Source organism: Lagopus muta, chromosome 6 (genome assembly GCF_023343835.1).
Source record: "Lagopus muta isolate bLagMut1 chromosome 6, bLagMut1 primary, whole genome shotgun sequence".
Taxonomy (NCBI): domain Eukaryota; kingdom Metazoa; phylum Chordata; class Aves; order Galliformes; family Phasianidae; genus Lagopus; species Lagopus muta.
Genome location: NC_064438.1, coordinates 39,758,029 through 39,784,943, shown reverse-complemented (window position 1 = coordinate 39,784,943; position 26,915 = coordinate 39,758,029). Strand labels below are relative to the sequence as shown.

General features: G+C 37.4%; 1 protein-coding gene across 15 annotated transcripts in view; it reads right to left on the bottom strand.

The window, feature by feature from the left end:
• The window catches only part of NRXN3 (neurexin 3), a 945,174-nt gene that overhangs the window by 528,738 nt on the left and 389,521 nt on the right, over positions 1-26,915 (bottom strand). For all 15 annotated transcript variants that reach the window (XR_007377978.1, XR_007377979.1, XM_048950079.1 and 12 more), the window contains one exon: positions 3,729-3,848. Coding sequence is in view for 13 of the 15 variants with exons in the window: in XM_048950079.1 (XP_048806036.1) it covers positions 3,729-3,848 (120 nt within the window). In the remaining 2 variants the exon portion in view is untranslated. The remainder of the gene's footprint in view (positions 1-3,728; positions 3,849-26,915) is intronic.

Here is a 26,915-nt window from a genome sequence, read left to right as displayed (position 1 = left end):
TCTCACCTAACTCCCAGATTAAGAAACAAAATCTTTCATCACTTCTATTTGTAACATGTTGTTGTGGTTTTTTTTCCTGTTGTCTGAACTAATTTTTTATACAACATGAGTCAAATTAAGTGAGCTGACAGTCTCTAACTTGCTTAGGCCTTCTTCAGTACTAAATATCCAACTCACCTTTCATGACTAAACACTAAGTGAAATTCTTCAACTTACACTTTGAAAAACTTGGTCACAGTTTAACAAAGACAGTAAAAAGGAAGTTATTAGAAGAAAGCGTTCTCAAGTATTTACTCCAAATACAAATATAAAAATGTAACTTTTCTCTTTATTTTTGCTTATTCCCAATTTCAGCAGTGGATCTAAATTTAGAGACAGTTATACAAAGACCTTGGACATGAAAATCAGCAACCCAAGCACATAGATTGGACAAATTTACAAGTAAATGAAAGCAGTCACGTACTCCTGACTATTCAGAAATTCAATCTGTAGTACAAATACAAATGTTTTAAAATTCTGAAACAGTCCTTTATAGGAAATATTTTATTCTGACAAAATGTCAGGTCATAGGCACTGAAAAAAGTCTGGGTACGGTAAGTTTATTTAGACAAACTATCTCTTACCCACTGTTAAGACTTTCTTTAGTTTCGCCACTTACCAAAAGAAAAGTTATAAAATTTCAAAACCAAGAGAATTTTATTTCTTTTTCGGAAAAAAAAAAAAAAATCCTTTTGGTTTTTTGTTGTTGTTGTTTTGTTTTTTAACTTCAGCAGGTTGGTAAACTAAAAATGTAGAGATGTCAGGTACCAAGAGCAGGGAGATTCTTCTACTCTTAATTAAATATAAAGAACAATTTGTGAGAGTAGGGGATACAAAGCTAGGCCTTTGAAAGCTGGAATACACTGGGATAGGAAACACATACAGGGGGAATTAAAAATGGAGTGAATGGGGTTGGAAGAGATAAACTCAGACTTTTAGAAGAGGTAAGAAGTGGGAAAAATGAGACTGGCTTAAGAAAAATAGGACAGCAGTGGCAGTACAGATAGTCAGGAGAAGTTCAGCGAAAGACTGAAAAGAGCATGATATTACAGGACAGAGGTATCTTTTCGTAAAAGACCATAGAGTAAAAATCTGGTATCTTCAGGTCTCATCAGCTGTCAGTCCTACAGTTCCTCTCATTTGCTTCATTCTGGTCTGCACAGAGTATTTTAACTACTACCACATTCAGCAGCTTGTCAGTTCAGGTGGTAGCAAACAAAGATTTCCAGTCTCTGCTGTAGAATTTGGGTGCTAATAAGATGCTGTGCAGAGGAATATGCCTGCTGTACTTACACATCATTTACCACTGATATTCAGTGGTCAGTTACAGTGAAAAGGGAGATGGGGACTGTAGAAGAGTTTTGTGATTAAGCAAAAAAATGCTGTCCAGAGGAACTGGATGATGACTCTGCCTTAAGCTGCCTGCAGGAAGCAAGTAAGTCAGAAAGTCCACAGCAAATTTTTCACAGGTGATCATGAATTGCCTAGATACAGTTCTCCTAGTAGCAGAAATGAGCTAACAGAATCCAATTTACAGGCTTGCTGAATAGTCATACATGTAAATGACTGAGAAATCATGTCAAAAAATTGTATCAAATACACCTAACTTTAATCTGATGACTTCGAAACCTATAAAAGGGAAAAAAAAATCCAACTCACTTCATAAAACAAAGGAGTGGATCTAGATACAACTTCTTAGTTCCACATAAACATATTGGTGAGTGGCATACACAAGGGGGAAAAAAACAGCTCTATATTAAGAACAAAATTTAATTTGCCTGCATTGTTCAAAACAAGCAACAATCAATTAGGTTGCTTATTTTTAATGGGGGCCTAATTTAGATTTCTTACCTATGCCTAAAGAGAGCATGAATCCAGTGGAAAAATCTATGTGACCACATCTAAAACTATATCATATATCCCAGGAAGCGGAATGCAGATTGCACAGAAAGTCTTAATGCTGGTTTTGACTTTTGACTTCACTGTGGTGGTCGTCTTTTAATAGATATTTTTAGCAGCAATGCATCTTTAATTATGTAATTCATGTACATATGCAGATCCTATTTTAGTATAGGATTGTATCATTATTATTTATAAACACAGTTTCATGAAAAAATGGACTACGAAAAACAGATGGCATTTCTGGGGACTGAGTTTCAAAAGCAGAGAGTGCCACCTCATGGTACTTGCTGGAAAAAAAAGAAAAAAAACAACTCCTATCCAGAGAAACTGTTCTAAAATCCAAAAGTAAACAAGATGATGCATTTACCTGCATGTTTCACTAATTCAGAAAGACCACACTTGAATGATATTTCATTTTTCTCCAGGCTAGTGTTGATCAAGTCTCTGTCAATTCTTACACGACAATTTTTTCATACATATTCTTCTTTGATTCGCTCTTGCGAACTATCAGCTTATAGCACAGGATATATTTACTTCAGAGGGAAAATTCACATTAAGTCACTTTCCTGCAAGCCCATATCTTTAGACTTATTTCAAAATCCCGCTCCTGGCCTACCAGACAATCTCATTACCACATTACTTGCAATTAATTATACTTACACAGTAATAAAAAACATTTTGCAGAGATAGGCAACTCCAGAAATATATATCCTACACTAGCTGTTCTTTCTCATTGCTTTCTAAGTAGAAACTTGTAGAGAGGATTCCAGCATTTGGTAAAACAGCATTGGTTACAAGTAAATGAATATACTCTTATCAATGTTGTACCTAGCCTTAATGTTGTTTGTGATCCTATTGTCTTCACTCTCCTGGTGTTTTCCTTAAAAAGCCAGTTTCTACAGTTGTACACAGCTTTGATAAATTTTATATTATTATTCAAAAAACGAAAAATGTTTGTCTCTTCCAGCTCTAGAGAAATAGACCAGAAATATCACATATGAAGACCTTTTTTTCTGCAATGAAAAAAAGATCACTGTAAAATAGTTTGGTCATTTTTGCGCAAATCTCCTAACTTGAGACACATCTTTTCTTCCTCCTCTTCAACTCCATTTCTACAAAAAGCATAAGCTTAAAAATCTGTCAGAGAACGCAAGAAAAAAAAAAAAAATAAGACTGACATATTCCGTGTGCAATAACCCAGTGACTTACGGTCCTTCCTAATCTCTTGAAGAAAGCTGAGAGTGAAGTGTTCTATTTGCCCTTTCCTCTGGAAAGCTCTAAGCCACGGGCACAAAAATTTTAAAAACAACACTAGAGACAGAAGTCCACATTCTCTATCATACCTATCAAATGCAGGTTTTACCATTCAGGAAAAGTTTGTTCAAAGGAAAGTTTTAGAAGGCTTTAGCTTTCATTCCACAGCACAGGAAATTGCCACACTTGCTGCTCAGCAATGAGGTGTACTCAAAGCCTACCTGAGCCTGGCACAAGAGTATGTGACATTCAACACCTTCGTGCTTTTGACTATGTGCAAGCTCATTTGTCTCCTAAGCACATAACTCAGATATGATTATTGGCTCAGAACCTTCTGGAACTTGGTGAGAACAGTTCTCACTGAACTGAACAATAGCTTTCAGCATAGCACTATTAAGTATGCAGAAAGTGACGAGTATCAGGAAAAGAAGGAGAGAAACACAAGGACAGGGGAAATGGATGAAAAGGCAGAGAAGAGGCTGGGAATAGAGATGCAACAGTAACAACCAAAACTACTTATACATTGCACTCACCCTCAGCAACATCATCATCCACCACCAGTTTGAGGCTCTTTCCACGTCGAACTACCCGAACAGTGTGCCACTCATTGTCGTTGAGCTTCTGCCCCGCATAAAGAGTTTCAGGTCCCTTGCCTGCAGATGGTGATAGGTTTGACAGTTAAGAACAGACTCCAAATTAGTTCAATATCTGCCCAATTGGAAAAGTCACCAAAATCAACCTGGTGCAATACAGACTAGGAAACTGGGTAGGTGCATTATAGCCCGAAATCAACCCTCACAAGTACACCCTTCCAGCTCAAAGGGAGTCAGGGTCACAAACATTCCTACTCAAGCAGTGTCTTTCTCCCCAGAGGTCACACACATATCACAAGAGATAGAAATCCCTCTGGTGCTATAATACAGGGCACTGCAGTGTTAGAAAAATGAGTTGATGACAGAAATAACTCTAGGGTGAAGTAATCATTTACAATTTTTTCTCTCTTAAGAACCTTGATTTACACTAGTCGCAAGGGATTCTTTTCAGAGTTAATCGCACTGGACTCCCAGTGCTTAAGTATCAAACACCAGGCTGTTTTCAGTCTTTCAGTCTCAAAAATAAAGAATTAACTCAAAAAAGAAATTTAGTAATAATAATACTGCAGAAAGGCTATCAATACCACTCACCACCTGGCCGATTGCTCTAATATTGTTTCACAGAGCAAACTGGCTATACTTACACAGGGTGCTTACTGTGCCTTGAGTTATGTGTCAGTAAAGAAAGAGGAACCCATTTCTCTCCAAAAAGCATACCCACAGTTGTCCTTGCAAGCAATGCTCCTGGAAAAACTGCATTTGTGCTACCCATATTCATCCAGTTTTGCTGCTCACCCATCATAGTTGACAGGCAATTACTTAAAACATTAATTGTTCAGATTATAGAACTGGAATAGTTCGTTCATGTCAAATGGTAAGTGAAGAATGGTATGTGCTAAATTAGAAAAAAAAAAATATGTGCTCATTTCAGTACAGTACTGAAGTATTTCGACAGAGTTATATCAGAAAAACACAGAATGAGGACAGCAGAACTTTTTGCTCATGAAGTTTGGGCTCACTGCTCAAGACATCAAAAGAGGAAACCAGCAAGGAAAAGAAAGATATATTAAACACATTAAGAGCAATGGGACAGGGATAACATAAGGAACTAGAATAGTTCAACTTACTGCATTGGTAAAACTAAATGTCAGATATGCAGCTTATATCCCATAGTTGGTCAATTAAAAAAAAAAAAAGTGTTTTTAATTCAGTTATTTTGACCAGTTTTCATGGAATGGGTTACTACACAGTCCAACTTCATTGAGAGAATGAAATATACACATCTTGGAGCAAAGCTCTGCACAGAGTGGATGCACCCACTCTGGTCTGTTTGCGATGCACACTAATAGGTCTACACTAAGATTAGCATATTATACAGTGAAACAGAACTGAAGGAAAGGGGTAGGACTCACATCTAGGAACAATAGGCAGTCCAGAGTACACATATTACCTAACCAGCAACATTATGGTAACTTCATCTTCCCAAGAGGGAATATGGGCAAAGCAGGCAGCATTTCATCCAGCTAAAATATAACATGCTAGGGGAATCATACAGGAAGACACAGCAACAGAATGAATGTTGTGTCATTCCCAATGGGGGTCATGCAGTTCATGTGAACAAAAAGGCAGAGTGATTCCCCTTCAAATGAAGTCTGTTGCTGTCCAATTTTAACACAGAGCAAGAGGAAAAACAAAAAAAAAAAAAAAAAACCACCTGTTTTTCTACAGTGATCTGAAAAATGAAAAGTCATTCTCAATTTAAAAGGCCGGAGAGTTATACTGCAATTACAGAAGATACTCTTTGACAGGAAACCCATAACCCCTGCAGTTTCCCCATCTTTGTGCCAAAGGCACACTGCACCATGAATGTAATCCTGGCAGCTAGATCATAGCTAGAAACCATATGTTCTTTTGAATTAGGCAAATCACTATTTAGTATAGTTTTTAAAAGTTATGCTAGATTTACATTAGTGAGAATACATTGTTTTCTAAAGTGTGCATTACGAAAGGATGCACATGGATGACCTGCAAAATTAATGCCTATATCAGAACATACTGAATCAGTTATTGTAGTTCTAAACACCCATATCTTAGGTCCAAATGACCTCCCAGTGTGTCTTTAAGATGCCACCTGACCAGATAATACAGAGCTTTCTAGGCAACAACTGCATTCTATATGGTTCAGCAGCTCAAGGTGACTTACCGCTTTTCAATTCTAGCCTGACAAAGTGGGAATCGACCAAAAAGAGCTTGTTTGGCTTATCATTGCCATCCTAATGTCCACTGTAACACTTTGAAAAGAAAACTGGAACAATTACAGAAGTTATCTGACTAGATTCACAGAAAATGTATACTAGTTGGTTCAGAAATGAATGAAAGTTTTAGGCTTTCCAACTTCTTTCCAAAAGAAAAGGTTGCCTACAAATGAGATTGCTATCTAGTTAATAGTTTGTGCTCATGAATTTGAAAATTAAGCACTATGAATGCAAACAATTTCATGTTTACTGGTCCCTGACTTGATCAATCATTTTAACATTAATCAGTCTAGAAAAAATTAAATAGTGGCTTTAATACTTCATGTATAAGCCTCAATTTGTATGCAATAGTAAGCATGGGCTTCTTTTCATTGAGTTTCCTGAACAATAATGCATACCAAAAAAAAAAAAAAAAAACACACATACCCATGAGAATGTCAAAGCAGTGCTTACAAACAGTATTTTATTGCTGTTTAAAAATGCTTTGAAGACATTTATGTACCAAGTAGGTTGACCCAAGAATTTGCAAAATCATGTCCCACTTTTTCAACTGACAGAGCACAAATGAATTGCTGCTCCCTGAATCCCACTGAATTCAAAGTAGTTCCAGCAACCACATAAAGTGATTGCCACATCTGGATGCCAAACATCATCTCACTGAGCAGGGTGACTACATATGCTGTTATTACACAGACATTCATATGTGGTCAGCTTTTAAGAGGACTTGAAGATTCCCAATTCAATAGTTGCAGATGCCAGGAAATAAAAAGGAAATGGGTCACAGTGTGGTGGGGATCCAGTTCTCTCCTTTAACACCCAGTGAGACATTTATATGGTCTTACAGCTAAATACAGAAACAAGTGCTTTGACAAAAGAGTTTTTTTTCCCCACCTTTCAAGCTGTCTTGCATGTCACCCTTCATCTACAGAAATGCAAGTACAGGAAGTGGCAGAGCAAAAGGGTAGTTGGTCAGATAAAGTCAAAGATGTGCATCTTCCCTTTGTGTATTGTTTATCAGAAAACACAAGGAGCTAAAAGAATGAGGTAGCACCGTTGTAAGTTGGATGCCTGGCAACACTATTTATAGCACTTCTGAAAAGAGAGCAGCTGGACATGAGGCAATTTTTGCACTTTATTTCATTTTTGAGTGAGAAGAAGGGGCAATTTAACAGGGAAAAGAACCACAGAATTTCCACTTCCACAATAACTGAACTATTAAGCTACCAGACTATAATTCTTATGAATCTAGAAAACACCTGCATGTGTCTCCAGCCTTCTTAGTCCTTCTAGCAACCTAATGATATCTAAGAAATGTCATATCACTCAGAAACAATTGTTATCTCCCATTTTTCAACTCACATGAGGCAGGCTAGTATGTACTCTCTCAGTGCAGTGGCAAGCATCACCTAATCAGAAGGAGAAAGAAATATGTCACGTGCCCCCATACTTGGACATAATTAGTCTAGAGGAAGACTGAGATTTCCTGAGCAAAGATTACTTGACTCAGCTGCAGCAGCTCCCCCCATGACCCCATGAATCCTTTGAAATCTGGTTAATATTCATGTGCATGTAGCTCACATGAAATAAGTATTATATGCTTTCAAACATGGAAAAACTCCATCCACTTGGCCCAGTATGTCCAAATCTTTATTCCTATATCAAAGGTGCACTGCTGCCAGTTAATAGCTTGGTGCCAATAGATAATAAGTGTCAAGAAGAATGCAATGAGTATGAGCAAACAGAAAGCAGTTAATGCCTTTTGAAAACAAAAAGTTGCTTTCCATCTGGCCCCCCAAAACTCGCTCATTCAGAGCGAATACCTAGACTGAGAGATGCATGTAAAACAAAGCTCTGAAAGCATCAGGCGCTACCCACCCTAAGTGGCTAACAGCATAAAAAACTCCCTCGTGTGAAAGGCAAAGGATTAATCCTCTCACTATTTTCTCACAGTTGGATTAAAGAGTGTGCCTTCAACCTCAGTGTAGGCTGTAGTCATGTGATCCCTTTATATGATTAAATCAGACTTCTTGAAACAAGGCTAGTTTCATTATTGTTTATCTTATCCTTCACTATAGATGAGGTCAAACATATCAGAAGAGACAACCAGAAAGGACACTGCCAGACTGATGAGAATGAGAAAGACTCTTCTTCATTACAATTACAATAATAAATAATTCTACAGGGGTAAACAGTGCTATTTAGAGAAGACCAACAGTAACAATAAAAATTTTTATCTGCATTTATTTTTATCTAAAATATGCAGCTGTCATTTAAGCTTTGCTCACGGTCAGGAAATATTTTTGCATATTTTATACTTTGTTTAGGGATGCCATCAGCACCCCAAGGCAAGGATTTATATTCATTTTTTCCTCTTGCTCTGGGGAGAGGTGTTTAGGTTGTTCTCACTGATGTGCTAACAAAATGTGATTCACCATGAAAAACGTGTGCACAGGCTTGTGAAACATGAGGATGAATCATGGAAACAAGTAAGATAGATTCCCTCAAAGCTTAGAGGAAACTAATCTACTAATCTGGATAGACTTTGAAGAATATTTAAATGTGACTAATTAAACTGCAGAGTTGTCCAACAGAGTTGGACGATTTCTGTTGTTCCAACAGAAATTTTATATAGAGCCTGGAGAAAAAACTGGAAAGCTTCTACAAGAATAATTAACATTAAGCAATTACTATAACATCACTTGAAAATACTGCATCAAGATGTAATACTCTTATCTGATCTTAACCAAAACTCTACACCTGTTTCTCAACTACAAATAATATTAATCTTTTAAATTATATTGCTAAATATATATTCTAAATGATTATGCATAACATTTTGGAATGTGGTAGATATTTCATGTAAAATATTTGCATTTTTTGTGGTGATACCTACATCTATTGTGTTTTCAAGTGATGGACGGAAGATATTCTAGGTCCAAAGATACTTAGCCAAAATTACTAGAGTTAAGTTTAAACAAAGCAAAAAGTAATCAGAAGAAACGAGTGTGAGGACAAAGAAACTGCTAAGTGTTCACACAACATCATCACTTCTTGAGACAAAAAAACCTCCTAAAAAGGACAGGGTAAATGTTTAAACACATGCATGGTTCATATGGATAGATGTATTGAAGGTCTCTACAGCAGCTGACATTTTTGTCTCAGATGAACAGAACTAATACCATTAATTTTTTTGTGTGTGTTTTCAGGCAGCATTAGTATGTTCAAGGAGTTTTAGGTAAGCTTTTTCTTGACTGAGATTCACTGTACAACTCAGGAGCATTGTTAATTGCTAGGAAACAACTGGGAAACCCGGACTCTCAAGACTACACTACAGACTCAAGTAGATATCCCATCCAAATCAACACATTCACATACATACATAATTGTTTTGCTCATATACAGGTTTTAGAAGCCCACTTTTTAAGAAAACATTGGCTGCCAACAAGAAATAAGCAATTTCACTTCCCTACAGACCATCACTGGGCAACCTTACCTGCACCAACTTTTCAATTTCCTCAAGGAACAGAACCATCTTGTATCACATTAAATAAAACATACACTTCAAGAAATGCTTCTTAAGCAAGGTTTACAGAGATTTCTATTTGCAGCTTTAAAGATCGACTTCATTTAAAAGTTCACATAGTTGAACATGGTTTATACCAGCCTAGCTGGGAACAAAGTTTAATTTTTTACATTCATACAGCAATAAAAGAAGAGCATACACAAAAGCTTATAGACACCCACAGAATCAGCTTCACAAGATCAAATGAGAATTCCTCCCCAGCAACCAAACTATTTGAGTTCATGAAATTAATTAAATAAAAAATAGCTACACCACCCTATTAGATATTTATGAAACATACCTGAGTCTCCCTAGAAATCTGATGGAAAAAAAAAAAGTTGAGTTGGGTTTTAACTGTTTGGATACAAAGTACATTAAAAAGGCCTTACCACCACACACATCCTTAATATATATGTATAAATTCATATATAAACACACATTTTCCTTGCTCCCACTACAAATACCTGTAACGGCATATTGGATGAGTGCTGCTTTCATTTATAGACATCCTAGCTAATGGGTGTATTAGAACTCAGTACGGATTTAAGTAGCATTTACAAAAGCAAAGCTTGTTCGTATGGCTCTATAACAAAACACTGTATAAACTCTGTTTTGCGTCTTGTACTCAGTATGAATATAGCTTATGATTTAAGAACAGAAAATAGGAGACACTTCAGTTACATACATGGCACAGGTCATACACATGGCAAAAAACTGCATTTGTTCTTTTTCCATCAAGAGCAGGGGGTTATTCTCCTTGTTTGCAGCAATTTCATCACCGTTGAATTCTAATATTTCCAGAGATTACAGAGCTATTGCTTATGATTACCAAATTATTTTCATTTTTTTTTTTAAGAAATATCAGAAAAACATTTCTTCTAATCAGAAAACTGATGAGAAATGACAATTTTAATGTAGGAATTTTCCAGCTCTTCCAAAGAAAATGTCATCGTGACTCAGTAAGCAATCAATTTGTTAAAAACTAACATCAAACAAAGGATCTTTTCAATATTTAAGAAATATATTTTCTTTTCAATATTTTAATCATAATAAATGGCTTTCCATTCTTACTAGGAAACTTACCCCTGGGCAATTATTCCCAGTCCTAAAGAAAGTGATTTATATTCACAAACAGAGGGGGGGGGGGGGGGGGGGGGTTGTTTGTTTGTTTTTAATCAAGCATTCGTACTTTTAAAATTAGTATTTACAACAGCTTAATTAAATTAATTTCAAAGTTAGTTCTGCCAAACTGGCATTACCTTTGTTTTGAGCTTGGGCTGCAGCATAAAACACCTCAGGAGGGGAAGTGTGTTTTTGTGAGTCAGAGATCAGAACAACCAATGCTTCAGGTTATGTATAAAGAACTCAGAAGCTGACACACTGAGACTTATCTGCAACTTGCCTACAGAAATCCGTGCACACATAGAACTGAGGGAAAGCAGAGCTCACACTCTGTTAGTGCAGGCCAGGCAGCAGAGAAGCAAGGAGCAGTCAGCAACGGGCAGGGAACTGCCTTGCAGTGTTACTGCACTGATGCATTTTGAGTTAAAGATGATCACACTCCAGCAATGGGTAATGGGTGCTTGTTTTTTATTTTTAAGTATAATTGTATCTACATCTCATTTAAGTCTAAAAACTGAGGAGATCAGAAAGCAATGCAAATCAGCTGAAGTGGGGAAAAACACATGAAGGGGAAGCAACAGGACAACAGCTCAGGTAGGGAAAGTACAGTGCCTCATAGGGATAGCATAATATACTTGTATTTCAGCAAGAGATCAGAGACCACTTTAACAGTGGGACAGTATCTTTGTTCCCCTCTTTCAGTGCAAAGAAAGCAATGGCAAAAAAAAGGGGTTCCTCCTTGTAAAGACCCACTTGACAGTGGAACAGACAGAATCAGAAGGTTTTGGAGGTCCAGTCACAAATGTTACATAAAAAAAAAAAACATGTAGGACACACCTCACAGTCCTCTTTAGCAGCCCAGTGTCAGAAAAGGAAACAGCCAGAAAACGAAAGTCCAGGAGGGCATATCCCCCCCACTAGGGAGCAACATAAGTAAGCTAGTAAAAATAGACAAGGAGAAGGCTGATGTAGTTAACTTTTTTGGCTCAATGTTATCTGCATGCCACACATCCCTCAAATGTCTGGTTTGGTAGGAGAGAACTGGGGAAGTAGCATCCCTCCCACCGTAAGCAAAGATAAGGTTGAAGAACCGGAACATCCACAAGTCTAAGGGTTCCAATGAAATGCATCCCAGAGTCCTGAGGGAATTAGTTGATGCAATGGCCAAGCTACTCCCAATGATATTAGATAAGTCATGGCAAACAGGTGAAACCCCTGGTGACTGGAAAAAAAGGCATCATCACACTCATTCTTAAGAGGGATAAGAAGGATGATCTTGGGAACTACTGACCTATTAGTCTCATCTCTGTGCTAAGATCATGGAACATGTCCTCCTAGAAGCTATACTAAGGCACACTGAAGACAGGAAGGTGACATGGGAGTACCAGAATATCTCCACCAAGGACTAATCCTACTTGACCAACCTAGCAACCATTTATGATGGTGTCACTGCATCAATGGACAAGGGAAGAGCCACTGATGTCATCTATCTGTACTTCAGTAAGGCATCTGACATGGTACCCCACAACATCCTTCTCTACAAATTGGAAAGATGGATTTAATGAGTGAACTGCTCAATGGACAAAGAACTGGCTGCATGATCAAGTCCAGAGAGTGGTGGTCAATGGCTCAATATCTGGATGAAGATCAGTGATCGAGTGGTGTCCCACAGGATCAGTGCTGGGGCTGATACTTTTTAATATCTTCCCCACTGTCAGTGTCATTGATGTCAAGTGCACCCACAGCAAGTCTGACACTGATGACACCAAACTGTGGGGTGCACTTGACATATCAGAGGGAGGGACCTAGACAGGCTTCAGCAATGGGGCAACATCATGAGGCTCAACAAATCCAAGTGCAAGGTCTGGACCTGGGTCAAGGCAACCCTGACTACCAATGCAATTTTAGGGATGAAAGGATTGAGCACAGCCTTATCAAAAAAGACCTGGGGAACTGGTGGATGAAAAGCTGGATATGAGCCAGCAGTGTGCCATCACAGCCCAGAAAGCCAACCATACCCTGAGTTGCATCAAAAATAGTGTGGCCAGCAGGGAGAGGGAGGCAATCCTGCCCCTCTATTCTGCTTTGGTGAGGTCTCACCTGGAGTACTGCATCCAGATGTGGAGACCTCAATACAGGAGAAACACAGACCTGTTGGAATGTGTCCAGAGAAGGGCCACAAAAAATAACACAAAGGATGGAACACCTCTCCTATGAGAACAGGAAAAGAGCTGGGACTGTTCAGCCTGGAGAAGAGAAGGATCCAAGGTGACTCAATAGCTGCCTTTCAAGGTCTAAAGAGCTACAGGAAAGAAAGGGGAATCTTTAGCAGGCTATGTAGCGACAGAAAAAGGGGAAAAGCTTAAAGAGAGTAGATTTAAGTTGGACACAAGGAAAAAGTCTTTTACAGTGGAGGTGGTGTGGCACTGGAACAGGTTGCCTAGAGATGCAGTGGATGCCCCATCCCAGGAGACTTTCAGTCCGAGGCTGGATCACATCCTGGGCAACCTGATCTACTTGTGGATGCCCTTGTTCATTGCAAAGAAGTTGAACTAGATGACCTTTAAAAATCCCTTCCAACTCTATGATTCTATGATTCTCTACTTGCGCCAGCAAATACATCTTCATTCAAATACGAAGGGCCAGAGTACATATACAGGACATACATTTTTCATTTAAGGCACATTCCCTGGGGAACTCAAGAGCATAATATGTTACAAATGTGTCAAGAAACAATTTCTAATTGCTAGGACTATTACACAAACCATCCTCAACCTCCCTTTAACAGGATAATGAACATCATAATAGTTAGGTCCAACTATGATAACAAAACAGGATTGATCATCTGCAGAGTTGCAAAACACCACATACACAACTGAGTATTTTTTTTCCCTTTTCACAATTTTACCTCCTGACTGAAGTCCATTATTTTTTTCAGTCTGTGGTGCCAAACAGTTTTTAAATCTCTATTGTGGTAGTCAGTATTAATAAGTCTACTTAGAACTACATTCATTCTGCAAATTAGAGCATCACATGCATATAAATCACAAACATAAAACAGCAACCAAAACTTGCAAGTGGAAACCTCCCATTTTCAGATTTTACTGTAAAGCCATGTATTCCTTAAGTGTGCATACTGGTCCCCTCTACCTAAAGCAAGACACTCTGGTGAGAAGGATGGTGAGTAGTACATTCAGACCTACAGGCATAAGTCTCCTTACTTTACTGAAGAAGCTACCAGAGAAGGATCACTCGTCCCTTCAAAGCTAAGGGATTAGCAGTGCACGCTGAAGTGTTCAATGCTAAAGACATACAAAAGCTTAGCTATCTCTACAGAGTGTCTTTACATGTTTTATTTGTGGAATAGAAGCTCTAGCTGCTCTTATTTTCCTATCCCTTCTATAGAAATAGTACAAGATAGTGACAATGAAGCAGCAGAGATTACACTATCCTACCTGAAATCATCTTGATATTTCAAGTAGATAGAGTGTTGCTATGTATTTCACCTATTTAAGGGAAACTGTTTCACTGATGACTACATGTTTTCCAGATTATAAACAAGGCAACAAGTAGAATCTAGTAAAATTTCACTGAATCATCCTATTCAAGGACTAGAGACATAGAACAGTTTCTTCACATGTTCCCTTGATTTTTTTCATTTTTATTTTCAGCTGGTCTCCTCAAAGCCTCTCTTTTACATCTCAGCATTTATAAAGTTCTTCATTTTTTCAGGACCCTACAAAGTCAATGCATCTTCTAAATAAAGTTGAGAGATACTGCTCACCATATTTTCTGAGGCAGAAACTGAGGCAGTGTTGCCCAGTGTCACAGCAAGAACTTGGACACTCTTGAATAAGTATTTTCCTTTCACTTTAACAAGCTTTATAAAACTGAATAAAACCCGACAAACTTGGAAGCCAACCTACACTGACTTCAAAGCCTAGTTTCAAATAATTCATATTATACCATTTAACTCTTATTTCTGCATTAGTCACAACACATACTCCCCAAAGAACTGGGACTCCACTGACTTAAACCCATTCTCACGAGTGCAGTAATACTTGTATTGCAATGAACATAGTATCCTCAATACCTTACATCATGGATGTCCAACCTTTTGGCTTGTCTGGGCAGCATAAAAAAAAAAAAAAAAAAAGCACAACAAAAATAAAACTAGACAGGCTGTGATCTTACAGACACCTCTCAATCTTCAGTCTACTGTAGCATACACTGGTGCCCTTAATCAAAATTGAGAAACCCTGACAAGAAAGGTGATGAATGCTACTTAAACCTACAGGCAAAAGACTCCTTATTTAGCTTAAGAAGCTATCAAGGAAGGATCACTTGCTTCTGGAAGGCAGGGAGATCAGGAGTGCATGCTGAAGGATAGTTGAGGATTTACAGATAAAGATGACATCTGAGGCAAGCATTGAGAACTCCTTTGAAATTCAGATTTTAAATTCACAGCTTTCATGTCAGCTAAGGAACACGTAAAGGAAAAAAATAGCCCTGTGGGAAGAAGGGTCATGGATGGTAAAGCTAGGTGTATATGGTTTAAACACATTCTCAACTCTTAATTCCCAATGCTCCCAATGACAAACAGCATCTGATGTCCAAACTGATGATGCCCTTCTTCTCAAATACACTTCTTGAGTTACTTAGTTTCATAAGCATACCCTCATGTAACCCCTGTATACTTCGTACAACATCCACATTTAAGTCTGTTATCACTAGAATTAGACAGGATTAAACTACAGTATTAACTGGAAAAAAAATCATCCTGAATCAGCTAAGATTCAGAGAAAAACCAATGAAGAAACCCAGAAGATTTCTCACCACTAAGAAGTAGACTTTTCCTGGAAAGGCCTTATGGCAGGTACCTTTTCTCACCCAACACGCACAGAAGTTCATACATGCTTTCAAAAGAGCTGATCTCTGATAGTAAGAAGAAAGATCTTTATTGTACAAATAAGAAATCAAGCACAAGGAAAGGAAGCGGTGACTTTACATTTCCTCAGACCAAGTGATACCTGTGCATGTTAAACATTTTAGTTATAAGCTTTATCAATTCTTATTTATCACATCTAAAAGAAGAGTAGTAGCCAGCACTATAAGATGCTATATAGGTAGATGTAAAAGAATATGATAGAGGTACTTCAGCAATAAGGATGCTTGACTACCAAGCAACCAACATCATATGTTAGCCTCTAGCAAATTTGCACAAAAAGGAGAATTTGATTAATGGCATGAGCTGGTCACAAGTATCTATCACTTTCTTTTCCCACTGAAAGGTTAATTACTGACAAGCATAGCCTGTTTTTCTGCATAAATTTGAAATGACAGACTTTTACTCTGTGAAAAAATTAGTTCTCTTTATAGCCTTTAAAAAGATGTACATATACACAGTCAAAAAAGTTCTTAATGCTACCTACATAGCCTTTTTAGTTCTACATGTTGCTTGTTAGGAAAGTAGGTAAGGGCTAATAGAGGGATGGGTAGACTACACACACCTCTCCTCCTTTGTCTTTTTCCCCCACAGTGTTTTTATTTCTAGCCAGTGAACAGCTGGTATCCAGTACTGGTGGAGCAAACTAATTTTTGTGTCTTATTTCTAGACTCCACAGAAGCAGTGTGAGATCCATGCATGTTTATAAAGCATTCAGATCATACGCTGAACAAATACTGTAGCACTACTAACATTTGCATAGACATACCATTAACATAACCAAGCTTGGAGAATGAAAGTGAGAAGGCCCCTGTTCCCAAATCTTGAAATATACTTTTCCTCAGGAGTCAGATTTTCACAGAAATAAATACCTTCATCTGTAAGCATCATAGTATTTTTGATGTCACCAGGTTCATCTAAAATAAAGTACTGTGTAATTCTCTGTAGGACCACGGGCCAAACTTTTCTTTTATCATACTCCAAATCAGTGCTTTAGGTCAATAGCTCCTTAAGTATTCTTTCATTAGTTTGTGAACTCGTACCAAGGTAGCAGTCTGATAGGGATCTGGATGTACTGTATTAAACTGATGGCCAAGAAATTATGCCTACAATACAGTCTAAGATTAATCACTTAATGGTTAACAGAACTTTAAAGTCTGCTTAGAAAATACTGATCCTGGTGCTCCGTATCTGCATGCTCTTCTCACAGCCCAAGTACTAATGTTCTCTCTCACTTACTAGGGATATATCCTGGCAAAGCACTTCAGCGCCTGGAAGACAAACCACAACTGAAACATTTCTGCATCACCTAATTGGTCTACATCAAAACAGGAAAGAGGGCAAAGGAAACAAGTTTGAAGCCAAGCCTATACAGCTACTTTGTAAAGAGCAACAATGAAACAAGCAAATGCCCCAGACCCCTACCTTTCTGACTAATGAATAGAAATATCTTAAAATCATGCACAACACCCCCACTGTTTGTTACTGTGTAGGCCTAACCCTGGTGCCCTGTTTCTATATGTTGGAACTTCTGCATTTCATCCTTTCCTCTTAGGCAAGCCCTAATATCTGTGGCAGCAGTATGCAAATATTTTCTTTTCCTTTTTTTCCCCCCTTCTTTCTGTTCAGAGAGAGAAGAAATAATGAAGTTCTGAACCATTTTCACAAGAAAGATTAACACGATATCAAATAAATATAAATTAAATTCTAGTAAAAGCAGTTGAGATAAAGTCAATGTCAGCTTGATTTTCAGAGGTGCTGATTGGGAATAGTAAAGCACACTGTTCTTGAAAATTAGACAAAATTGCATAAATATAAATATTAAAATATATTACAAAGCTCCACTATATTTCATCCCCAACTTCACAGGAAAGTGTCTATAGAGTGAATAAATTATGAATCTAAAAGAGCAGTTTTAAAAGCTAACAATTTGCATAATGTAGAGCATGCTTAAAATGAAATAGGTGAAGAAATTTTATCTATAAGGCAAGCAATTTGCAAAACTCTGCAGGATACTGGGTCACTTTTAACATCGCTTAGTGCCACAGAGGTAATTTCAAGAGAATAGAGAGTAAAAGAACTGCAAAGACCTGCTATGATGAGTTGGAAACACAGGATTTCTAATTTCTCATTCTGCATCAAAAAGCAAAACAACTTCTGGCTTTATACCAGAGCTGACTTTTAATGATGTGTCACATCCAGGTACATGGTTTCATGCAAGGAGCAATAAAAAGACTATTTTATCAGAAACATAATGTAGGACAACCACCTGGATCAGCAAGTTGTTTTTTTTTTTTTTTTTTTTTAAAAAAAAAAAAAAAAAAATCAACAGTCAACTAAGCAAGAGCCACACAGTAAAAAAGGATGCACAAAACATCTGCTCTCTACCCAACACAAAAAAAATACTCCCTCAGCATGTACAGAAATCAAATGTGAAAATGCACCCTCCGCTCTGTGAATTTTCTCTTCCGTAAGTTACATCTGATGCCACTGAAGAATGCTAGCAAACAGAAAATAATGCCATGCATACTTGATTATGATATTAAAACAAATATCTGTATTATACGCAAACATATCCACAGAGGAATTGGACCAGAGAGGTACTGGCAGAACATGCATGCTGAGGAACACAACAAGCAGAAGGCTTCCTTGGTTCACTGAACAAATTGGAAGCAGAGAAAGGAAAACAAAAATCACTTCCAGTTGATCTCAAAATGCCTGTTTTTTTTTAATCAAAATTTCCCTCAATAAGACAACTTCAGAAATATTTCTCCTTGGAGCTTAAAAAATTAAAAGCTGAAAATGACTGAAGTACTCAATGCCTCTTCACTGTGGCATTCAATGAAAAATCTGCCCTCCAGCTTTCAAAGTTCCTGACACATATAACTTCAAGGGACCAGAGAGTTTCACAGAATCATAAGGGGTTGGAAAGGACCTCTGGAGATTGTCTGGACCAACATCCCTGATAAAGCAGGCCCACTACAGTAGCTTGCATAAGAAAGCATCCAGGTGGGTTTTTAGTACCTCCACAGAAGGAGTGTCCGCAATGCCTCTGGGCAGCCAGTTCTAGTGTTCTGTCCAAGTAAAGCAGTTCTTCCTCATGTTTTTTTTTTGTAACTTCTTGCATTCCAGTTTGTGCCCATTACCCCTTGTTCTGTCACTGGGCAACACCAAAAAAGAGCCTGGCCCCATCCAATTGTCTCCTGTTCATCAGATATTTGTAAGCATTGATAAGATATCCCCCTAGTCTTCTTTTTACCAGGCCAAAAAGCCCAAGGTCTCTCAGCCTTTACCTCATAAGGCAGATGCTACAGACCTATAATCACCTTTGCAGCCCTCCACGGGACTCTCTCAAGAAGTTCCCTTTCTTTCTTGAACTGGGGAGCCCAGAACCAAACGCAGCATTCCAGACATGGCCTCACCAAGGCAGGGAAGAAGGGGAGAATCACCTCCCTCAACCTGTCCTCGTTCATTAAAAAGAGCTGGCCACACTCTTTTTAATGCACCTCAGGATACCACGGCCTTCTTGGCCACAAGGGCACACTGCTGGCTCATGGCCAACCTGCCTTCTACCAGGACAGCCAAACCCCTCTCCACAGAGCTCCCTTCCAGCAGGTGAGCTCTTAGCACGTACTGATTTTGCATTTGCCCTCATGGAACCTCATACAGTTCCTCTCTCTAACCTGTTTACATATGAATGTACCAAGGGAGCCTCTGCTAATGCAAGAGCCCTTTTTACCACCTCTGAAAGGTTAAAGAAGTATAAGGAGATTCACTGTAACAATTTTTAAATTTTATTTTTACCTTTTTATTAAAGCTGGCCTTGTTTTGAGCAGTGAATTGGATTAGAGGCTTCTGGAGATCCCTTTCCATCCTACATTACTTTGTGGAAATATTTTGTTCTACTGGTAAATGAAAGTTTTGTTTTCCACATCTGGAAAAAAAAGAATTTCTAGAATAATTTTAGTTTTTATACATTATTAGAAATTAGAAGTCAGAATATTTTTATATTGTCATAATATTCTTAGGTTTGCCATTTTCTTCATGAACACTTGCCAAGTTTAAACTAAATTAGTCAACAGATGCAATCAGCCTAAATATTTACTTTTCAGCGAAGCACTTTCACTTGAACAGTTTATTCATCTTGTTCTACTTGGCAGCTTCTTTCAGCATCAATATGCTGAAAAACACAGGATATTTGAGAAAAGAAATACTACTTACAGGAGACTGTCTGTACAATTAATTACTAAAGGCAACGCCTATGGATTAGTGTCCTTGCTTACCACTACCTGTTTAGCTGATCTATTAACCAACATGCAGACATCAAAACCAAATAAGTCCACATTACTGTATTCCCAGAATACTTTAGGTCAATATGAACTTCAATTGTCAGCCTTTTGTATTTAGGTTATTATTTTGGAATGTATTCTTAAACTAGGTATGTATCTTTACAGTACAACATTGTGTAGTATAATCTACAAAAATAGGTAGTTATACAAATAAGCATCAGTAAACATAAGGAGCTAGCCCCTACCAAAAAGGCTCTGACTTTTTTTGAAAGTATTGAATTATTTTTTAAAGCAATGCAGACAATAACTAGGACAAAGGATTGGCCTGGAAATATTACAAGATATATAGCATCTTCAGCTTCACTGCTATTTTCTTTCATGTCCAGAGAAACTGAGACAACTGAACAGTTATCACAAACTATCCATTATCTTGAGTTGAGAAAATTCTCTCAGAATTCTTTCAGAATTTTCACCTCTCATCTATCTCCCCCTATCCCCCAAAAGTAAAGAATTCATTGCATCAAATAAGGAAAAAAAGCGCACATTTCTAAAGGCTCTGAAGGAAAACTCAACACTGTGCAGACAGACCACATAAGCCCTTAGGAACTCAGAATTGTGAATACATTCAAAATGTATTCAAACTTGCTAAAGTCAAACATGCAGAGTTAGTTCCAGCTAACACCTTATGCTATCCCGTCGCTACAAATATGTAACAGATAAAAAGTGACCTCAAAGGCATTTATATTTAAATAGTCACAGACTAAATCAGAAACTTTTCTGTTCTGCTTAGAGAAATCACAGAACAGAGAGGAAGAGAAATCTGAAATCCCCAAACTTCAGTTTATCTGGATAGAGAAGGCAAAAGTTTTTAAGTACTGCCATAATGCCTTAAAAGCCTTCTTTCAAAATATCTTGCCTCTCTCTAAAGAGTGTTGAACTAAGGTAAACAGTTGTGTATTACTTACATTAGTAGTTTATTTCTCTAGTGGTTACAGTGTTACATTTCCCTACAAACAATGGCTCATAGTGTCAAGGTATGGTTAGGAGTCACTACTGGGGCAAATAACTCATGATAAGAGGATCTGGTGCATTCTTAAATTATTCACTAGAGTTTGTTGTTCTTCAGCTTGTTCAGTTCACAACTGTTACTGAGTAAAACAGGGAATAATCTATGTTTCCAAAATGGTTTCTCACATTACCCTGTGCATCTTTAATTTCTACAAGTTATACTTCTGATTTTTACTAAGATCCGGGAAAAACCAGAAGTTCCATCTCACTAAGAAAGCATCACCAGAAAAGCAACTAATTGTGATGGTGCTGCATGAGTTCAGGACACACAGGTAACTCTGGTGAGGTCAAGTAAGTGTAGAACAGCAAGGTTTGTCTTCAGCTCATAGATCACTGGAACTAAACTAACTCCAGCTGTAATATCTTTGTGACCCATGAGCACCTATCCCACCAGGAAGGAGGAAATGAGGTAGGGACCCTAAGTACAGACAGGAAAAGGTTTTTCTGAAACTAATGACAAGACTGGCCTACTCTGAAGCAACACAAGTGAACTTCTGGTAGATATGACTCAACATACCTGATGATCCCTAGTCCTCTATTCTTCTCATTAAAATTCTTCCACTCATTAACTTAGAGCTGTAATCAGATAGCCACATTTTTATCAGTATCTACAGATGAAACTCTTCCTGGCAAAAATTACAAGTAGCGCAATTACAAGTTACTAGTTAAGTATCTTTCAGACACAAAAGTGCCATATTTAAAATATGAAAAAGTCCCTAACCTTACCAAGAATGCTTACTACACTGCAGAGCCATATTACTAAGATAGAATCTAGTAGAATTCCAGAATAATTTCTAAAATACATAATCTATAGTGGATCCCAATTAGATTTTCCTAAAGTGAATAAATACACAGTTTTTCATTTTTATTTTTCTTAAACTAGCCAGTCATGCATCTATCATGTGCATTCCACACGCATAAAAGCTATTTTACTAAGCCTTCTGAAACAGTGCATCTCTTCACAGAAGGCTAAATGGAAATATCACCTTGCAGCTGAAATCAGGCTCTGAGTAATATTAGTGGTCTCATCTAGGATGACTTTGGCTCATCATCCCTCTCATAAAGAGAACAATGAACTAGCACATCAACTGTCACTACAGCGCAGTGCCCTGGAGAAGCAAGCAAAAAGTATTTTGCCCAGAAGTCCTTATCTCATCTGTTACATGTATCCATGCCTGATGCTACTGTCTTCTTTAACAAAAAGGTAGATGCATTGATTTCTTGGGCCACAACCATCTGTGCAGTAACAGTTACCTTGACAAAACAACAGTAAATGTCAAAATCCTCTACTGACACTATGTTTGGCACCTGGAAATCATATTGAATGAAACTTTAGAGAGGATTCAGTGTGACAGAGATAAATAAAATCAATTATGAAGAACAGACAGCATGTTTACTTGCTTAATTGCCTTCACAGGTAAATACATCCAGAGTCTTGCTTTACAGTATTGAATTATTTTACTTAAATCTAAAATAATAGCAATAATGTAAAATGGATTACATTTTAGAAGACAGAAATAAATACTGCTGTGGGACCAGTACAAAATTAACATAAAACCAACAATAATCACACTGAAATTTGATGGTGAACTGCTAACATATTCTTGAAGAGGATCTACAATATCATGCTTTTTAGATTTAATAGTAGCCTGACTTTGATACAGAGGACTGTGCAGGATCCAAAGATTCAAAGCCAGGCAAACACATTGGGAATGCCTGGAAACTGACAGATAGCGACTAGTCCACTATTAGACACTCCACAAGATGAGAGAGAAAAAAAAAAAATCTTGCATCAAAACAGTGCAGGTGTTTAAGGTGGAAAGAGTCTCCATCCTTCCTCCTGGTTCTTCACATTCTAAAGCACTGCTGCTACATGGTTCTGCTAAACACTGCCTTCTTAAAGACAAGAGATTTCCACTGACATCCATTCCTGCAAAAAGGAATACCTTACATCTTTAAAAGCAACAGCAAAATGCAAATATAGATATATTATGATGTGGTAAACTAGTACTCAGTCACTGCAAGTGACACATGCTTTCCTAAAGTCTGAAAATGACAAAGCCAAAGTACAGAGTAAGTTCAAATGAATTTAAAAGTGATGCTGGTGCTCCCTAAAAAAAAAAAAAAAAAAAAAAAAAAAAAAAAAAAAAAAAAAGGCTTGAACAAAGAATAGATATTAAAAAAAACCACTCTATGCTTACTGAAAAATCAGACCCTTTTAAGTCATCACACAGCTAAGATCTAACATTTTGAGAAGTAGTCTTTTAGAAGCCTGTCGACTTCAGCTACATACATTTTCACCCAGACAACTCAAAGCAAAATTTGATCACAGTAACAACATTCGTAGGGAACTTATAGTTTTGACCTTTGCATTCTGATCATAATCTTGATTTGTCAGTTATATTTAGAAGGCTTAAATGCCTATAAAAATTATAAAGACTGGAAGCAGTTGTCCTTTGTTTCCTGCTGACGTGAATGACTTAACTGAGGATCACACAGATGATTTCAAGTTTGACTGCACAATAATGCAATATTTACGCACAGAGTTTGTAACTCTGAAAGACATTTCGAAGTTAATGTAATGTTCAAGATTAATTTAAGGGGAAAAAAATCCAAAATTAATGTTTTTGGAGAAAGAAGGGGAGATATAAGGAAAAGACAACAGAAGAAATCCTGAAGTCTACAGGTCCTATGATAAATTTCTTAGTTCTACCAGTCTTTAGTATGGAAGTTTTCTCCGAAGTTCCTTTCCTGGAAAATCTGGAGAAGGATGTTTTAGAATGGCAAACTAACAAGGAAGACTTCCCCGTAACCAAAGACATTAAGGTGCACAATTATCTGTAAATCCAGGAGGAAGACATTGATAATTATCAGCAACTTTCTTGCTCTGTAAATGCAGTTTAGGAATAAATGAAATAGCAATATATCTCTGTAAAATTTCCTTCAAAAATCCTGTTGATTTGGCCATCTTAAGTTTTTTAAAGGCAATTATTTTTCCTGACAGATCAGTGCTTTAGGCTTTAAGTCAGGAACGTCAGTATTTTCTGCCTTTGAAAAATAAGTTTGAAATAATCATGAAATCATTTCAAATTACCTGCTTATTCCTGTAGATGCTTAAGATGCAATTGTTATCTCCTCTAATATTTTATCCAGAATATGACAAAAGGCAAAGGAGGGAGGAAGGCTCTAGAAGGCACACTGTTTATTACCTGCAATAGAACAGATAGCAGTCTGGGCTGCTATCCATAGATGCTATGACTCCAGGCTAAATATACATGCCTCCAAAGCTTCAAATCATCAAGGGAAAGTTACTAATAGCAGTACTCCCCAACATCACTGAAGATTATAATCATACCTATGTAAAAAAAGACAAAGTGAGAAAACTGGTACCAAAATGTAACACCCTGAGGGGAACTTGTAAGATCAGAGAGCAGACTTCAAGTTGGAATTAAGCAAACTTTTTTTTTTTTCCCCCCTTTGAGACTGTCTTAGGCTCAGTCTGTGACAACACAGATATCAATGGATTATTTCCAGCTGTTAAATGTATTCACTCATAATAGACAAATAACCTATGAGTACAAATCTTTTAACTCAACTTCAAGTTCTAGAAAACAGTGAGGGAGAAGGAAATTGAGAGCTCATTCCCCAGACCCTGTGGTCACCTTTCAGCAAGATCATACAGAACAAAGCATCCTCTTGGATTCTGACATATCTAACTCAAGAAGAGAGAAAACAGTGCAGTTTCATAACTTCCAAAATAAGAAAAGCTTACTCACACTCACTCTTGTTATATGTTGACATCCCCCTACCACCATTTGCACTCAATTAGATCCTCCACACTCTCCTTCTAATGTTGAAGACACTTATTTATATCTCTACCACATCTGGGGCAACAATTAAGTAATAGAGTTCACACAGAAAAATATTAGACTGGAAAGGAACACAGTTAATTGAATCCAGTCAAACTATTGTAAACACCCGTGTGACTGCTATCCAGCTATGAAGTTCAGAGTACATCCCTCAGTAACAATTAAGTATCCTAGATCTCTAAAGTGTTTCCCAACATCATGGAATAAATGCGTATTTCCCAGTAAATATCTTCTGATTTTTTTTTTTTTTTTTTGTATCTATCTTTCCAGACATCTACTCAACATGGTTGTTTCTAGGCCTTGCTGTTTGTTATCTCTGTTATCTTCCTGATACAGAAACACATCCAAAGCATGCTACAATATTTTACTGCAGATACTGAAATGATCAAGAAAACGATAAAAAGGAATTATTGCATCCCTGCATCACAACAAAACATTTCTGTGTTGAATTGCACATTTGAAGACAGCCACACTATAAGACAGAAGCTCTGACTTGGTATTTTTGACACTCACACGACAACACTTCTTTCAGGACTTGAAATGAACTGTCTCACTTCCCCAGAGGAAATATTCTAATTGGAAGAGAGATACTAGTGAAGAACAAGGAAAACGTTCTTTAGCCAAGGGAGCTGCTTCATACTCACAACTCTGGACAAAAGATTTCTTCACTGCAGGTGCTTTACATCAGGAATCAATAGAGCTGAGGAGTCGAGCAATACAAACTTCTAGGTTTTACACAACTCTCTATTCAACTTTCAACTTCCACATTTGCTCTCTGAGAGCTCTTCAATGTTTCATCCTATAAATCTCATTTATCTGTCAGCATCCACATTTCTGGAATTCCACAAGACCTTGCTGATAAAAAGCAGTACACTCAGCTGCACACCAAGTAAAGCCCTTAAGGACTCCAAATACATCCCAAGCTTCATAATCAGATATGAATTCCTCTCTCCATCGTACCTATTAACACTACATCTTCTGTACTGATTGCACCTTTAGGGAAAAAGAAGGTTGGTTTGAGCAAAAACAGTAGCACAATAACCTCAAAAAATTGCAGCAATAGAAAATGGGTGTTCCCAGTTTTGACAGTCTGCATTTCCTCAAAATAGACTCCACATAATGGATGGAAACAAGTCTGGGGCCTTCTCCCTGCTATGAAGAGAAAAGTGGGTTCTGAAAACATATCTTAGAAACTGAAAAAGCAAATGAATTTAAGTCAAGAATACTACTCAACTGCCAGAAAGAAACATGGGATAAGGTGTAGTTTAGTATCATAACTGATAGTTTGGGGCTGTAGCTGTCCACCTTGACCAGTTCAAAGGGTTGTCTGCAAGGTGAACATTATTAAAAAAATAAGTGAAGCACTTATATGACACCAGAGAACAGCTATTACTAAATAGCTTTCTAGTAGTCAGTGAATGCTATTGAACAATTATTCTTCAGAGATCTGATAGTCTCAAGTCAAAACAGTCATTAATGACTTAAAACAAGTAATGTGTTCGGAGAAAATACAAGCAACAGAAGTTTCTCTCTAAAATCCAAGAGTAAGTTAGAAGAGAAACAAGAATTCCAAAACAAATACAAACAAAATCAAACCCAGATAAAACATCACCTCTTTTCTAAAGGGGAAGAAATGTGAGTCAAGGATAGAGCTCCTGGGGAAAGGAAGAGAGGGATAACTAAGGTCACTCAGCCTGCCATGTCCTCATATGGAAAGGGAATGCAGTTCTACATGCTCCCAAGTTAACCTTTCTAAACAGTTTAAGATAATTTATAAATACCTTTATTATGTAACAGATAAGTTCCTTACCCCAACATAATTCTGCTGTGATTTTCTTTTTGTTCATTTGTTTTGAAGTTGTGAGGGTTTTCATCTGGCTGATTTTTATTATTTTAAATTACTTAGAGCAGAAAAGCCGGAAATGCCTCATGTAGGTTACCCTGAAGAGTCATATGGAAATCTTCACACGATATATCAATGCATATTCTCAGTTTGTCATGTTACAGAAGTTACTAT